The sequence below is a fragment of the Petromyzon marinus genome, chromosome 83 (genome assembly GCF_048934315.1).
Source record: "Petromyzon marinus isolate PM22_M1 ecotype Great Lakes invasive population chromosome 83, UKy_Petmar_22M1.pri1.0, whole genome shotgun sequence".
In the NCBI taxonomy this organism is placed as follows: Eukaryota; Metazoa; Chordata; class Hyperoartia; order Petromyzontiformes; family Petromyzontidae; genus Petromyzon; species Petromyzon marinus.
In genome coordinates this window covers 2,541,369-2,558,868 of record NC_133748.1, presented here as the reverse complement: position 1 = coordinate 2,558,868, position 17,500 = coordinate 2,541,369, and the positions used below count along the sequence as shown (strand labels likewise).

Below are 17,500 nucleotides of genomic sequence, written 5' to 3'. Positions count from 1 at the left end.
GATGCTGCCGATGATGCTGATGATGCTGTTGCTGCTGCTGATGATGCTGCCGATGATGCTGATGATGCTGTTGCTGCTGCTGATGATGCCGATGATGATGATGCCGCTGCTGCTGATGATGATGATGCTGCCGATGATGATGATGCTGTTGCTGCTGCTGATGATGCCGCTGATGATGCCGCTGATGATGCCGCTGCTGATGATGCCGCTGCTGATGATGCCGCTGATGATGCCGCTGCTGATGATGCCGCTGCTGATGATGCCGCTGCTGATGATGCCGCTGATGCCCCACCTGTTGTTGGTGACAGGGGCGAGCCCAGCAATGTCCAGCACCAGCGCCGATTCTGCCGCCCGGCCCTGCCGCTGCTGCCGCTGCTGCTGCTGGTGGTGGTGGTGGTGACGAGGGCCGAGCGAGTCGAGAGCATGAGAGTCCGGCAGGGAGGAGCCCTCGTGCTGGAGGAGCCCGTCGCTCGTCATGCGCCACAGCTGGGAGCGCTTGCCAGACTCCTGCACCGCCGGGGAGGACGGAATCCACACGAGGCGACGAAACACTCGCCCTACCCTACCCTACCACCACCAACTCATACTCATACTCATACCACTCCTCATACCACTCCTCATACCACTCCTCATACCCCTACCCCACCACCACCACCAACTCCTACCACTCCTCATACCCCTACCCCACCACCACCACCAACTCCTACCACTCCTCATACCACTCCTCATACCACTCCTCATACCACTCCTCATACCACTCCTCATACCACTCCTCATACCCCTACCCCACCACCACCACCAACTCCTACCACTCCTCATACCCCTACCCCACCACCACCACCAACTCCTACCACTCATACCACTCCTCATACCACTCCTCCTACCCCTACCCCACCACCACCACCAACTCCTACCACTCCTCATACCACTCCTCATACCCCTACTCCTCCTCCTCCTCCTCATACCCCTACCCCACCACCAACTCCTACCACTCCTCATACCCCTTCTCCTCCTACCCCTACCCCACCACCACCAACTCCTACCACTCCTCATACCCCTACCCCTACTCCTCCTACCCCTCCTCCTCCTCCGCCTCCTCCTCCTACCCTTCTCCTCCTCCTCCTCCTACCCCTACTCCTCCTCCTCCCCTTCCTCCTCTCCCCCCTCCTCCCCCTCCTGGTGAGTACACACACAGACACACACACAGTGTACACACACACAGACACGCACACACAGACACACACACAGACACACACACACAGACACGCACACAGACACGCACACACACACAGACACGCACACACAGACAGACACGCACAGACACACACAGACACACACACACACACACAGACACACACACACAGACACGCACACACAGACAGACACGCACAGACAGACACGCACAGACACACACACAGTGTACATACACACAGACACGCACACACAGACACACACACAGACACGCACACACAGACACACACACACAGACACGCACACACAGACACACACACAGACACACAAACAGACACACACACACACAGACAGACACGCACAGACACACACACACAGACACACACACACACACAGACACGCACACACACACAGTGACACACACACACAGAGTGACACACACACAGACACACACACACAGTGACACACACACACACACCCTTGACACACAGACACACACACACACACAGTGACACACACACAGTGACACACACAGTGACACACACACAGAGTGACACACACCCTTGACACACACACAGTGACACACACCCTTGACACACACACACAGAGTGACACACACACAGTGACACACACCCTTGACACGCACCTTCCGGCGCAGGACGACAGCACGTGACCGGGGCGGCACGTCCAGCACCAGCTGCTGGCCACTCACGTCACTCCAGCTGCCCGCGAGCACCGCGTCACCCGCACTGTGCTCACACACACACACAGCGACACACACACACAGTCACACACAGTCACACACAGTCACACACACACAGTCACACACACACACAGTCACTCCAGCTGCCCGCGAGCACCGCGTCACCCGCACTGTGCTCACACACAGTGACACAGTGACACACACACAGTCACACAGTCACACAGTGTACACAGTCACACACAGTGTACACAGTCACACAGTGTACACAGTCACACACAGTGACACACACACACAGTCACTCCAGCTGCCTGCGAGCACCGCGTCACCCGCACTGTGCTCACACACACACACAGTCACATACAGTGTACACAGTGACACACACACACACACAGTGACACACAGTGACACACACAGTGACACACAGTCACACACACACACACAGTGACACACACACAGTGACACAGTGAACACAGTCACACACACACACACACAGTCACACACACACACACACAGTCACACACACACACAGTCACACACAGTGACACACAGTCACACACACAGTCACGCACACAGTCACACACACACAGTGACACACACACAGTGACACAGTGAACACAGTCACACACACACACAGTCACACACACAGTGAACACAGTCACACACACACACACAGTCACACACACAGTGACACACAGTCACACACACACAGTCACTCCAGCTGCCCGCGAGCACCGCATCACCCGCACTGTGCTCACACACACAGTGACACACAGTCACACAGTGTACACAGTCACACACACACAGTCACACAGTCACACACACAGTGACACACAGTGACACACACACAGTCACACACACAGTGACACACACACACAGTGACACACACAGTGACACACACACACACAGTGACACACACAGTGACACACACACAGTCACACACACAGTGACACACACACAGTCACACACAGTCACACACACACACACAGTCACTCCAGCTGCCCGCGAGCACCGCGTCACCCGCACTGTGCTCACACACACACAGTGACATACACACAGTCACACAGAGACACACAGTGACACAGTGACACACAGTGACATACACACAGTGTACACAGTCACACACAGTGACCCAGTGACACACAGTGACATACAGTCACACACACACAGTGACTCACACACTGTGCTCACACACACACAGTGACATACACACAGTCACACAGAGACACACAGTGACACAGTGACACACAGTGACATACACACGGTGACACAGTCACACACAGTGACACAGTGACACACAGTGACATACAGTCACACACACACAGTGACTCACACACTGTGCTCACACACACACAGTGACACACACAGTCACACACACACACAGTGACACACACACACACAGTGACATACACACGGTGACACAGTCACACACAGTCACACACACACTGTGCTCACACACACACAGTGACATACAGTGACACACACAGCGACACACACAGTGACATACACACAGTCACACACACACAGTGACTCACACACTGTGCTCACACACACACGGTGACACACACAGTCACACACACAACAACCGCCATTCGCCACTAAGTGGCGGTGACGTCACCACGACGCTTGTGCCAGGCCATGTGCACCGTGAGGCCACGTGAAGTGTCGAACACCCTGCTGGGCAGGAGGTCACGGGGCAGACCCAGGTGCCACGGGTCGACTGACTGAGATGACTGGCTGATGCACCACCTGTGCCCCCTACTGTGCCAACCTGCTGTGCTTTAGCCACCCGGCGCTCCGCTCGTTGTTGTGAGCGTCGCTCCTCCGCCCTCCGTTGTTGTTGGAGGGCAACTGCCTCCAACTGCCCAGTAGCATCCTTCACGAGCCTCCTCCACAGAGGCCAATCTTGACACCGCTGGTACCAGTCATCGGCAAGTCCACTCAGCTCCACGTCCTCCTGTACCACATCGCTCCATCTCTTCTCTAGCCCGTGCCGCGCCCGCTTAGCCCCCTCAATCCGGTCAAACAAAAGCTGCTTCGGCATGCGGTGGCTGGGCATGCGGGCTACATGACCCAGCCATCGCAGCCTTGCCTGCCGGAGGAGCTCACCGATGGGACCCTGCCCAGATCTTTCAAGGATTTGTGAGCTCCTCACACAATCCAGTCTGGTTAAACCCAGGATGGATCGTAGGCAGGCCAGCCTAAATGTTTCTAACCGGCGAAGATGTTCCATTAGGGGGGTCCACGTTTCGCAAGCGTAGAGAAGGGAGGGAATGACCGTGGCCGAGAAGACCTGAAGCTTAGTGCGGAGCGACAGACCAGGTAGCTTCCACACAGCGTTACGCAACCGATGAAAAGATATTGCCGCTCGACTGATTCGGAGTGAGACCTCTGCTGTTAAACTGGAGTCAGTCACACACACTCACTGTGGTCACACACTCACTCAGTCACACGCACACACACACTCACACGCACGCAGTCACACACACGCACACAGTAACACACTTACTCACTCACCCACTCACTCAAGCGAGTAGGTGAATGAGTGAGTGAGCGAGCGAGCGAGTGAGTAAACGAGCGGGTGACTGAGTAGGTGAGTGAGTGAGCGAGTGAGTAGGTGAGTGAGTGAGTGAGCGGGTGAGTGAGTGAGTGAGTGAGCGAGTGAGTGAGTGAGCGAGCGAGTGAGCGGGTGAGTGAGTTAGCGAGCGAGTGAGTGAGTGAGCGGGTGAGTGAGTGAGCGAGTGAGTGAGTGAGCGAGTGAGTGAGCGAGTGAGTGAGTGGGTGAGTGAGCGAGCGAGTGAGTGAGCGAGCGAACGGGTGAGTGGGTGACTGAGTAGGTGAGTGAGTGAGCGAGTGAGTGAGCGTGCGAGTGGGTGACTGAGTAGGTGAGTGAGTGAGTGAGTGAACGAGCGGGTGACTGAGTAGGTGAGTGAGTGAGTGAGCGAGCGAGCGGGCGAGCGGGTGACTGAGTAGGTGAGCGAGCGACTGAGTAGGTGAGCGAGTGAGCGAGCGAGCGACTGAGTAGCTGAGCGAGCGAGCGTGCGAGCGGCTCACCCGGTGAAGGTGTAACTGGCCGTGACATAGATGTAATTCTCGTAGTACAGCTGCACGCCTTGGGTGCCGGGGTCGTCCAGTCTGACGGCACCGCGAGAGGAGCGTGAGGCAGCGCCGCTGACGCTGACCAGCACCACGGGCGGCAGACAGGGCTCTTCGGGGGCATAGGCCACGCTGGCGCCGGGGGCCAAGCGCCAGCGGGGAGACTCGCCGGCTCCCAGCTGGGACACGACCACGGACACCTGAAGGGGGGAGAGGGGTGGGTGGGTTGGTGAGTGGGTGGGTGGGTGAGTAGGTGGGTGAGTGAGTGGGTGAGTGAGTGGGTGGGTGAGTGGGTGAGTGAGTGGGTGGGTTAGTGAGTAGGTGGATGGGTGGGTGAGTGCGTGGGTGAGTGGGTGAGCGAGTGGGTGGGTGAGTGGGTGGGTGGGTGGGTGAGTGGGTGGGTTAGTGGGTGGGTGGGTGAGTGAGTGAGAGGGTGAGTTAGTGGGTGGGTGGGTGGGTGAGTGGGTGAGTGTGTGGGTGAGTGAGTGGGTGAGTGGGTTAGTGAGTAGGTGGGTGGGTGGGTGAGTGGGTGGGTGAGTGGGTGGGTGAGTGGGTTAGTGGGTGGGTGGGTGGGTTGGTGGGTGAATGGGTGGGTGGGTGGGTGAGTGGGTGGGTGGGTGAGTGGGTTAGTGGGTGAGTGGGTTAGTGGGTGAGTGGGTGGGTGGGTGAGTGGGTGGGTGGGTGAGTGGATGAGTGAGTGGGTGAGTGAGTGGGTTAGTGAGTGGGTGAGTGAGTGGGTGAGTGGGTGAGTGAGTGAGTGGGTGAGTGAGTGAGTGAGTGGGTGAGTGAGTGGGTGAGTGAGTGAGTGGGTGGGTGAGTGGGTGGGTGGGTGGGTGAGTGAGTGGGTGAGTGAGTGAGTGGGTTAGTGAGTGGGTGAGTGAGTGAGTGAGTGGGTGGGTGGGTGAGTGGGTGGGTGGGTGGGTGAGTGGGTGAGTGGGTGGGTGGGTGGGTGAGTGGGTGAGTGAGTGGGTGAGTGGGTTAGTGGGTGGGTGAGTTAGTGAGTGAGTGGGTGAGTGAGTGGGTGAGTGGGTGAGTTAGTGAGTGGGTGAGTCAGTGAGTGGGTGAGTGAGTGAGTGGGTGAGTGGGTGGGTGAGTGAGTGAGTGGGTGTGTGAGTGAGTGGGTGGGTGGGTGGGTGAGTGGGTGGGTGGGTGGGTGAGTGAGTAAGTGGGTTAGTGAGTGAGTGGGTTAGTGAGTGGGTGAGTGAGTGAGTGAGTGGGTGGGTGAGTGGGTGAATGGGTGGGTGGGTTAGTGGGTGGGTGGGTTAGTGGGTGGGTGGGTGGGGGAGTAGGTGGGTGAGTGAGTGGTGAGTGAGTGGGTGGGTGAGTTAGTGAGTGAGTGGGTGAGTGAGTGAGTGGGTGAGTGAGTGGGTTAGTGAGTGGGTTAGTGAGTGGGTGAGTGAGTGTGTAAGGGAGTGTGTGAGTGTGTAAGTGTGTGAGTGTGTGTGTGAGTGTGAGAGTCCGGCAAAACAACTCCCTACCTCCTCGCGGTGCCGGACGGGCAACTCTGTCGTGGACAGTGCTGTGGGGGGAGGTCCAATTCCGATTGGCTCCTCCCCTCATGGCGTCTGTGGCCACCACAGGGGCTAAACGGGGGCTCTGGACGGGTGCGAAGGACTGGTAACCCCTCCACCTTCAATTAATTACCACTAAACCACAAATTAAATATGTAACTAATAAGATTGTGCCGGAGGCCCCGGGGGGACAGGCGTCTATGACGTCTCCTGGCCAAACCCCAATTGGCGGAGCCAGGAGATTGAATCTCTACCCTCGGGGCTCCTCCAGAAACAACGAATAGCCACTTCGTGTGGCCACGTGGAATGTTCGAACGCTCACTGCGGAGGAGAGGCTGCCACTCCTCTGTCGGGAGCTGGACCGGTACCGTCTGGATCTCTGTGGCATTCAGGAGGGTCCGGTGGACCGGTTCTGGCTCCTGCCACCATGAGGGGTGGACAGTCCTCTACTCGGGGCAGCATACTGCCAAACAACAGGGTGTGGCTCTTCTTTTGAACAAAATAATGAAGGGGGCGTGGGAGCGTGGCGGTGAGGTGTGGGAAGCTGTAAGCCCCAGGCTACTTTGGGCTCGCCTTCCCATCAACCGGAGGCGAGGAATGGTGGTCGTGGTTACTTATGCCCCCACCGAAGACGAACATCCGTGGAGGGATGCAGGCAAAGCCGATGAGTCAGATGCCTTCTATGACCTCCTGTCACAGGTGCTGGCTAAAGTGGCCCCTCGGGATAGAGTCATCTTGTTGGGTGACTTCAATGCCCGAGTTGGTCATGATGCTGGCACCTGGTCTGGAGTGACTGGAGGGCATGGGCCAGATCAGCTCAATAACAATGGTAGAAGGCTGCTAGATTTTTGTGTAGCCCATGGGCTTGTAATTACCAACACGCTGTTCCGGCATCGGCGCATCCACACAACATCGTGGATGCATGCCAGGTCCAAGCAAGAACATCTGCTGGACTACATAGTGACGGACCAGCGGATGCGAGCCCATGTCCTTGACACTAGGACCTACCGTGGAGCTGATCTGCCTTCTGACCATCGACTTGTCATCTGTAAGATGCGCCTGACATTCTTCCACTCCGGTGGTGGGTGTACACCCAGGACCCCATTCCAACCTAAAGTGGCCTGGTCTCAGTTACCTGATGAAAGTTGCAAGCGAGAATTGCATCATCACTTGCGGCTGGGATTGGCATCGTCCCCCACTCCTCCTGATGTCGAGGGGAAATAGGCGAGGTTTAGGACTGTGACTCATGCAGCTGCAATGGCTGCTTTGGGTACGCGGTCCAGACCTCCCTAGAGACCCTGGCTGACAGAGGAGGTGTTCAGGATGATTGAGAAAAAGCAACAGGCCCACTGTCATCGGCTACAGAATCCCACGCCAGAATGAGGAGGCTTACCGCAGCCTTCGCTTGGAGGTTCGGAGAGCCGTGAGGCGCTGCAAGGATGGGTGGTGGACACGGGTTGCTGAGGAAATGGAGTTTGCCTCAGTGGCCCGCGATGACAAATCTGTATTTAATTCCATCAAAAAAGTAACCTGCAGCGCCACACCTATTTCCATCATTAGGGGAAAAAACGGTGATCCAATCTCCGACCCCCAGGAACAGGTTTGCAGATTTGCTGAGCATTTCTGTGAGGTCCTGGGGGAGGGAAAATCCCTCAGCCAGGAAAACATCGTGGCAAAAAGTGGGGATGACCCTGCTGAGGCTGCGGTGCCTCAAATATTGGAAGAAGTCACCCCCTGTGAGTGGCTGGCTGAGGTGCCATCTGTTGAGGAAGTACTGAAGGCGATCCGGAGAATGAGACCAGGAAAGGCACCGGGCAGAGATGATCTCCCAAGCGAAATGCTGAGGGTGGCGTTTGTGCACAGACTGCCCTACATGACATCATAACAACAGTCTGGACCATTGGACGGGTTCCGCAGGATTGGAAGGATGCCCTGGTGGTCCCCCTCTTTTAGAAGGGGGACCGCACAGACTGTAACAACTACAGGGGCACCTCACTCCTCAGTGTGCCGGGAAAGGTCCTGGCAAGGATTATCCAATATCGCCTTGCCAGGCACTCTGAGGAGAGGCTTGCGGAGCCCCAATGCGGTTTCAGGAAAGGGCGGTCCTGCACGGATGCCATATTTTCTGTCCGTCTGCTACAGCAGAGGTGTAGGGAATTCCAACAAGACCTACATCTCTGCTTTATTGACCTGGTCAAGGCCTATGATACCATCAGTAGGCCTGGGCTCTGGGTTGTTCTTCGTGCTTTCGGAGTCCCTGACCCACTGCTCACGATCATTAAGGACCTTCATGATGGTGAACGGGCCCGGGTAAAACTACGTGGCCGGGAGTCAGAGCCATTCCCTGTACACCTTGGGGTGCGACAGGGATGACCTCTGGCTCCCACATTATTTAACATCTATTTTTACCACGTAGTTCGTGAAGCCTTCAATAGCTGTACCGGGGGAATCTCCATATGGTACAGATATAATGGGAGGCTGATCGATGCCCGGGTGCGGTCAAGAAATGGCTCCCTATTGCTCAACCACGGTATGTATGCCGATGATTTGGTAATAGCTGCTCATTCAGAGGAGGAGTTGGAGACGCTGCTGCTGAAACTGGAGCGTGCCACTAAGCGATGGGGCCTTACCATCAGCCCCACCAAAACTAAGCACCTGCCTGGGTATTTTGTACCATCGGACACTCCACCCCCACAACTCCCAATCGGTGATGGGACAGTTGTGGAGAGAGTGGAGAGTTTCCCATACCTGGGAAGTGTGCTTATGACCGGCTCCAGTTTAACAGCAGAGGTCTCACTCCGAATCAGTCGAGCGGCAATATCTTTTCATCGGTTGCGTAACGCTGTGTGGAAGCTACCTGGTCTGTCGCTCCGCACTAAGCTTCAGGTCTTCTCGGCCAAGGTCATTCCCTCTCTTCTCTACGCTTGCGAAACGTGGACCCCCCTAATGGAACATCTTCGCCGGTTAGAAACATTTAGGCTAGCCTGCCTACGATCCATCCTGGGTTTAACCAGGCTGGATTGTGTGAGAAGCTCACAAATCCTTGAAAGATCTGGGCAAGGTCCCATCGGTGAGCTCCTCCGGCAGGCAAGGCTGCGTTGGCTGGGTCATGTAGCCCGCATGCCCAGCCACCGCATGCCGAAACAGCTTTTGTTCGGCCGGATCGAGGGGGCTAAACGGGCGTGGCACGGGCTAGAAAAGAGATGGAGTGATGTGGTACAGGAGGACGTGGAGCTAAGTGGACTTGCCGATGACCAGTACCAGCGGTGTTGAGATCGGCCTCTGTGGAGGAGGCTCGTGAAGAATGCTACTGGGCAGTTGGAGGCAGTCGCCCTCCAACAACAACGGAGGGCGGAGGAGCGACGCTCACAACAACGAGCGGAGCGCCGGGTGGCTAAAGCACAGCAGGTTGGCACAGTGGGGGGCACAGGTGGTGCATCAGCCAGTCACCTCAGTCAGTCGACCCGTGGCACCTGGGTCTGACCCGTGGCACCTGGGTCTGCCCCGTGACCTCCTGCCAGCGGGCCTCAAGGTGCACATAGCCTGGCACAAGCGTCGTGGTGACGTCACCGCCACTTAGTGGTGAATGGCGGTTGTTGTTGTTGTTGTGACTGTAAGTGATTGACTGGGTGAGTGGGTGAGTGAGTGGGTGAGTGGCCACTGAGAGACCCCACCTAAGGTATTGAAAGTCACTGAACAGGATGACCACCCAACCACCCACCCACTCACCCACCCACCCACCCACTCACCCACCCACCCACCCACTCACCCACCCACTCACGCACCCACCCACCCACTCACCCACCCACTCACCCACCCACCCACCCACTCACCCACCCACCCACCCACTCACCCACCCACTCACCCACCCACTCACCCACCCACTCACCCACTCACTCACTCACTCACCCACCCACCCACTCACCCACCCACCCACCCACTCACCCACCCACCCACTCACCCACCCACCCACTCACCCACCCACTCACCCACCCACTCACCCACCCACCCACCCACCCACTCACCCACCCACCCACCCACTCACCCACCCACCCACCCACTCACCCACCCACCCACTCACCCACCCACTCACCCACCCACTCACCCACCCACCCACCCACTCACCCACCCACTCACCCACCCACTCACCCACCCACTCACCCACTCACCCACCCACTCACTCACTGACTCCCTCACTCACTCACTCACCCACCCACCCACTCACCCACCCACCCACTCACCCACCCACCCACTCACCCACCCACCCACCCACTCACCCACTCACTCACCCACCCACCCACCCACCAGGGAGTGATTCTCCAGGCGGTATGGAGGAGGGAGGCAGTCAGTGTCGAGGAACTCGGCGTGGAAGGTGGCATCACGGAGAGCCACCTCCACACGTAGGAAGCTGCACGGACCACCACCGCCACCACCGCCACCACCGCCACCACCACCACCGTCACCACCACCACCACCACCACCGCCGTCACCGCCGCCACCACCAATGGCGGAGGGAGAGCTGAGACCCTCCACATCCTCCCTGTGGTGGGGGAGAGAACGGGGGGGGGGGGAAGGGGGGGGGTTGGGGGGGTGAATGGGGGTTGGCCATGTTGGTTAGAATCAGAATCAGGAGGTTACGGGACAGATCCTGGTGGTGCCATGGGTTGACTGCTGTGCCAGGCTAGGTGTCTCTGAGTACCTGGTGCGGTGGATAAAAACATCGCCACTAGGGAGACAAAGGCGGTCGGGCGTGGTGCTGGCCACGCACCCCCTCGTGTACCGTTCCGGCCTTCATAGGTGCTCGCTAACAGCACTTGCCCCTACAGTCTGTTACAGGCTATATGGGGGGATCTTTATCTTTGTAGCAGATATAATGGGAGGCTGATCGATGCCCGGGTGCGGTCAAGGGATGGCTCCCTATTGCTCAACCACGTTATGCATGCTGATGATTTGATAATAGCTACTCAGTCAGAGGAGGAGTTGGAGACGCTGCTGCTGAGACTGGAGCGTGCCACTAAGAGGTGGGGCCTTACCATCAGCCCCACCAAAACTAAGCACCTGCCTGGGTATTTTGTACCATCGGACACTCCACCCCCACAACTCCCAATCGGTGATGGGGCAGTTGTGGAGAGAGTGGAGAGTTTCCCATACCTGGGCAGTGTGCTTATGACCGGCTCCAGTTTAACAGCAGAGGTCTCACTCCGAATCAGTCGAGCGGCAATATCTTTTCATCGGTTGCTGTGTGGAAGCTGCCTGGTCTGTCGCTCCGCACTAAGCTTCAGGTCTTCTCGGCCACGGTCATTCCCTCCCTTCTCTACGCTTGCGAAACGTGGACCCCCCAAATGGAACATCTTCGCCGGTTAGAAACATTTAGGCTGGCCTGCCTACGATCCATCCTGGGTTTAACCAGGCTGGATTGTGTGAGCTCACAAATCCTTGAAAGATCTGGGCAAGGTCCCATCGGTGAGCTCCTCCGGCGGGCAAGGCTGCGATGGCTGAGTCACGTAGCCCGCATGCCCAGCCACCGCATGCCGAAACAGCTTTTGTTCGGCCGGATCGAGGGAGCTAAACGGGCGCGGCACGGGCTAGAGAAGAGATGGCGTGATGTGGTACAGGAGGATGTGGAGCTGAGTGGACTTGCCGATGACTGGTACCAGCGGTGTCAAGATCGGCCTCTGTGGAGGAGGCTCGTGAAGGACGCTACTGGGCAGTTGGAGGCAGTCGCCCTCCAACAACAACAACGGAGGGCGGAGGAGCGACGCTCACAACAACGAGCGGAGCGCCGCCGGGTGGCTAAAGCACAAGCAGGTTGGCACAGTAGGGGGCACAGGTGGTGCATCAGCCACTCATCTCAGTCAAACTCTTTGGTTCTATTCGGTAAAAGTCACCACGTAGGTAAAAAAAAGAAAACAACAAAAATCACGACGTTTCAGCCACAACACAAGTGGCCTTCATCAGGTGAAGGGGACCGTGCTGTCACGAGGACAGCGTTTGAGTGGGGGGGGATAGTTTACAAATGTAGGTGTGAAGTGAAATAAGCTTCTATGAAAGTTTGGTATGTCACTACTTGGATAAATAACATTGAAAATTAGCTTAATGTTTGGTATGATTTAGAACAATCTTTCCAATGGTTGCTTAATTTGAAAACCATCTTCTCGGGTTGAAATTGTGTCCGTGTTTGTAGATCTGGATTGCCTCGTGGATAAATCTCTGATGATAACCCGTGGGTTTGCAAAGGCCCTTGGTATCGGAGAAAATTATATCGTGATCACCCACAGCGTTGTAGCAGTGATCAGCCACGGCAGAAGAATTCGTTCTGCCGTGTTTCAAATCTGATTTGTGCTCGCGAATTGGGTCAGAGACATGTCGCTTTGTCTCCCCGATATAGCAATCACCACAGGTACAACTCAATTTGTAAACCCCGGGGTACTGTAAGTCAGGAACGACATACTTCACGGATGGGATCAGATCACGAATTTTGTGTACTGTATTGAACCGGACCAGGATCTTGTGTTTGTTTAGAATTTTGGAGATCTTTTTAGTAACGCCTGCTATATATGGTAGTGTGATGGTTTTGACCGGAGTATCAAGTGGTTCATCTTCTTTGGTTCTTTCGGTAAAGTCACGTAGAATGAGAATAAAATAATAAATTTATAAAATAAAATAACACAATAATATTCTCACGACGTTTCGGCCACAACACAAGCGGCCTTCATCAGGTGAAGGGGACGAGACTGTCTGGTAGGACAGCGCTGGAGTGAAAAAGCCACGCTCAGATCGCGACCTTTAAGCTGTGTGAGAGGAAACAAAGCGCCTTGACAAAGGAATTAGCAGAGAATTTAGCATTGAAATGGCTGAGTGATTAGCTTGTGACTGGTCACAGAAATGGCTATGTTAAAGCATACACATCTGCAAAGGCACCCCTTGACAAAGGAATTAGCATAGAATTTAGCATTGAAATAGCTGAGTGATTAGCTTGTAACTGGTCACAGAAATAGCTTTAACATAGCCTTTTCTGTGACCAGTCACAAGCTAATCACTCAGCCATTTCAATGCTAAAATTATATGCTAATTCCTTTGTCAAGGCGCTTTGTTTCCTCTCACACAGCTTAAAGGTCGCGATCTGAACGTGGCTCTTTCACTCCAGCGCTGTCCTACCAGACAGTCTCGTCCCTTCGCCTGATGAAGGCCGCTTGTGTTGTGGTCGAAACGTCGTGAGAATTTTATTGTGTTATTTTATTTTATCAATTTATTATTTTATTCTCATTCTACGTGGTGGCGACTTTACCGAAAGAACCAAAGGAAGATGAATCCTTGCAGTCACGAAAGCTTTAAATCGAAATTTATCAAGCGGTTGTTTCTGTATGGAGGGAGAAACAGCTTGGCGGATGGTACGGTCAGAGTATCCGTTCCTCTTGAGGGCCAGGTGTACGTGTTTTAATTCACTGGTCAGGTGGTGTTGGTCCAAAATGCAATGAGCCCTGTGGTATAACGTTTTGATGAGATAATTCTTTTGGGCTGGGTGGTGGTGGGAATCAGGTTTCAAGTAGGAATCTGTCCATAATAAAGGTTTTTTTTTGTGTTAGATCGCGTTTATTTATAAATGTGTCGTAACCCTCCACCACCCGACACGGCCAATCAGCAAAAAAGTGTCACGTTGACAATAAGACAAATAATTCACTACTTTAGCCCACCGGTGTGTTGAAGAGTGAATCCACAACATTTACAGTTTGAGTACGACGTTTCGCTGGCAAATACATCCAGCATCATCGGGCAATTCGCCAGAATGGTAAAGCCCTCGCTTGCTCCCGGTTTTATATAGAGCAGCAGGGTGACGTCATCACTTAACTCATATCAGGTGCAGTGATTAGAGGCGGAGGAGGGGGGGGGGTATTGTAATTATATAATCGATTAGTAATCAGTCATTGGTTATGATTAGTAATGAGTTGTAGATTAGTAATTCTTTAAATCAAAATGTAATGTGTGTTATTTAATAATGCGCTTCCAGGCCGCACTAAGCCGGTAGCTAGGAATCTGTGTTGGGTGGGTTTCCTGTAGACAGAATGTCCCAATGAGCCATCAGCTCTCCTCTCAAACAGAGCATCCGAGAATGGCAGCTTGCCATCTTTCTCCACCTCCACGGTGAATTTGTAGGTGTGAAGTGAAATAAGCTTCCATGAAAGTTTGGTACATCACTACTTGGATAAATCCCATTGAAAATTAGTTTAATGTTTGGTATGATTTAGAACATCTTTCCAATGGTTGCTTAATTTGAAAACCATCTTCTCGGTTGAAACTGTGTCCGTGTTTGTAGATCTGGATTGCCTCGTGGATAAATCTCTGATGAAAACCCGTGGGTTTACAAAGGACCTTGGTATCGGAGAAAATTATATCGTGATCACCCACAGCGTTGTAGCAGTGATCAGCCACGGCAGAAGAATCTCAGTCAGTCGACCCGTGGCACCTGGGTCTGCCACGTGACCTCCTGCCAGCGGGCGTTCGACACTTCACGTGGCCTCAGGGTGCACATAGCCTGGCACAAGCGTCGTGGTGACGTCACCGCCACTTAGTGGCGAATGGCGGTTGTTGTTGTTGTTGTGCGTGTGTCTGCGTGTGTGTGTCTGTGTGTGTGTCTGTGTGTCTGTGTGTGTGTGTGTGTCTGTGTGTGTGGTCCAGCAAAACAACCCCCTACCTCCTCGCGGTGCCGGACGGGCAACTCTGTCGTGGACAGTGCTGTGGGGGGAGATCCAATTTTGATTGGCTCCTCCCCTCATGGCATATGTGTCCACCACAGGGGCTAAACGGGGGCTCTGGACGGGTGCGAGGGGCTGGTAACCCCTCCACCTTAAATTAATTACCACGAAACCACGAATTAAACTGAAATATGTAACTAATAAGCTTGTGCCGGAGGCCCCGGGGGGCCAGGCGTCTATGACGTCTCCTGGCCAAACCCCAATTGGCAGAGCCAGGAGATTGAATACCTACCCTCGGGCCTACTCCAGAAACAACGAAAAGCCACTACGGGTGGCCACGTGGAATGTTCGAACGCTCACTGCAGAGGAGAGGCTGCCACTCCTCTATCGGGAGCTGGACCGGTACCGCCTGGATCTATGCGGCATTCAGGAGGTCCGGTGGACCGGCTCTGGCTCCTGCCACCATGAGGGGTGGACAGTCCTCTACTCGGGGCAGCAGACTGCTAAACAACAGGGTGTGGGTCTTCTTTTGAACAAAAAAATGAAGGGGGCGTGGGAGCGTGGCGGTGAGGTGTGGGAAGCTGTAAGCCCCAGGCTACTTTGGGCTCGCCTTCCCATCAACCGGAGGCGAGGAATGGTGGTCGTGGTTACTTATGCCCCCACCGAAGATGAACATCCGTGGAGAGATGCAGGCAAAGCTGATGAGTCAGATGCCTTCTATGACCTCCTGTCACAGGTACTGGCTAAAGTGGCCCCTCGGGATAGAGTCATCATGTTGGGTGACTTCAATGCCCAAGTTGGTCATGATACTGGCACCTGGTCTGGAGTGATTGGAGGGCATGGGCCAGATCAGCTCAATAACAACGGTAGGAGGCTGCTAGATTTTTGTGCAGCCCATGGGCTTGTTATTACCAACACGCTGTTCCGGCATCGGCGCATCCACACAACATCATGGATGCATGCCGGTCCAAGCAAGAACATCTGCTGGACTACATAGTGACGGACCAGCGAATGCGAGCCCATGTCCTTGATACCAGGACCTACCGTGGAGCTGATCTGCCCTCTGACCATCGACTAGTCATCTGTAAGATGCGCCTGCCATTCTTCCACTCCGGTGGTGGGTGTACACCCAGGACCCCATTCCAACATAAAGTGGCCTGGTCTCAGTTATCTGATGAAAGTTGCAAGCGAGAATTTCATCATCGCTTGCGGCTGGGATTGGCATCGTCCCCGACTCCTCCTGATGTTGAGGGTAAATGGGCGAGGTTTAGGACTGTGACTCATGCAGCTGCAATGGCTGCTTTGGGTACGCGGTCCAGACCTCCCCAGAGACCCTGGCTGACAGAGGAGGTGTTCAGGATGGTTGAGAAAAAGCGACAGGCCCACTGTCATCGGCTACAGAATCCCACGTCAGAGAATGAGGAGGCTTACCGCAGCCTTCGCTCGGAGGTTCGGAGAGCCGTGAGGCGCTGCAAGGATGGGTGGTGGTCGCGGGTTGCTGAGGAGATGGAGTCTGCCTCAGTGGCCCGTGATCACAAATCTCTATTTAACTCCATCAAAAAAGTAACCTGCAGCGCCACACCTATTACCATCATTAGGGGAAAAAACGGTGATCCAATCTCCGACCCCCAGGAACAGGTTCGCAGATTTGCTGAGCATTTCTGTGAGGTCCTGGGGGAGGGAAAATCCCTCAGCCAGGAAAACATCGTGGCACAAAGTGAGGATGACCCTGCTGAGGCTGCGGTGCCTCAAATATTGGAAGAAGTCACCCCCTGTGAGTGGCTGGCTGAGGTGCCATCTGCTGAGGAAGTATTGAAGGCGATCCGGAGTCTGAGACCAGGAAAGGCAGCGGGCAGAGATGATCTCCCAAGCGAAATGCTGAGGAAGGGTGGCGTTTGTGCACAGACTGCCCTATATGACATCATAACAACAGTCTGGACCACTGGACGGGTTCCGCAGGATTGGAAGGATGCCCTGGTGGTCCCCCTTTTTAAGAAAGGGGACCGCACAGACTGTAACAACTACGGGGCATCTCACTCCTCAGTGTGCCGGGAAAGGTCCTGGCAAGGATTATTCAGCATCGCCTTGCCAGGCACGCTGAGGAGAGGCTTGCGGAGCCCCAATGCAGTTTCAGGAAAGGGCGGTCCTGCACAGATGCCATATTTTCTGTCCGTCTGCTACAGCAGAGGTGTAGGGAATTCCAACAAGACCTACATCTCTGCTTTATTGACCTGGTCAAGGCCCATGATACCATCAGTAGGCCTGGGATCTGGGTCGTTCTTCGTGCTTTTGGAGTACCTGACCCTCTG

General features: G+C 55.0%; 1 protein-coding gene across 1 annotated transcript in view; it reads right to left on the bottom strand.

The window, feature by feature from the left end:
* The window catches only part of LOC116958785 (intermembrane lipid transfer protein VPS13D-like), a 92,627-nt gene that overhangs the window by 29,434 nt on the left and 45,693 nt on the right, over window positions 1–17,500 (bottom strand). The window contains 4 exon segments of the mRNA XM_076057663.1: window positions 293–507; window positions 1,838–1,940; window positions 4,946–5,187; window positions 10,804–11,038. Coding sequence (XP_075913778.1) covers window positions 293–507; window positions 1,838–1,940; window positions 4,946–5,187; window positions 10,804–11,038 — 795 coding nt within the window.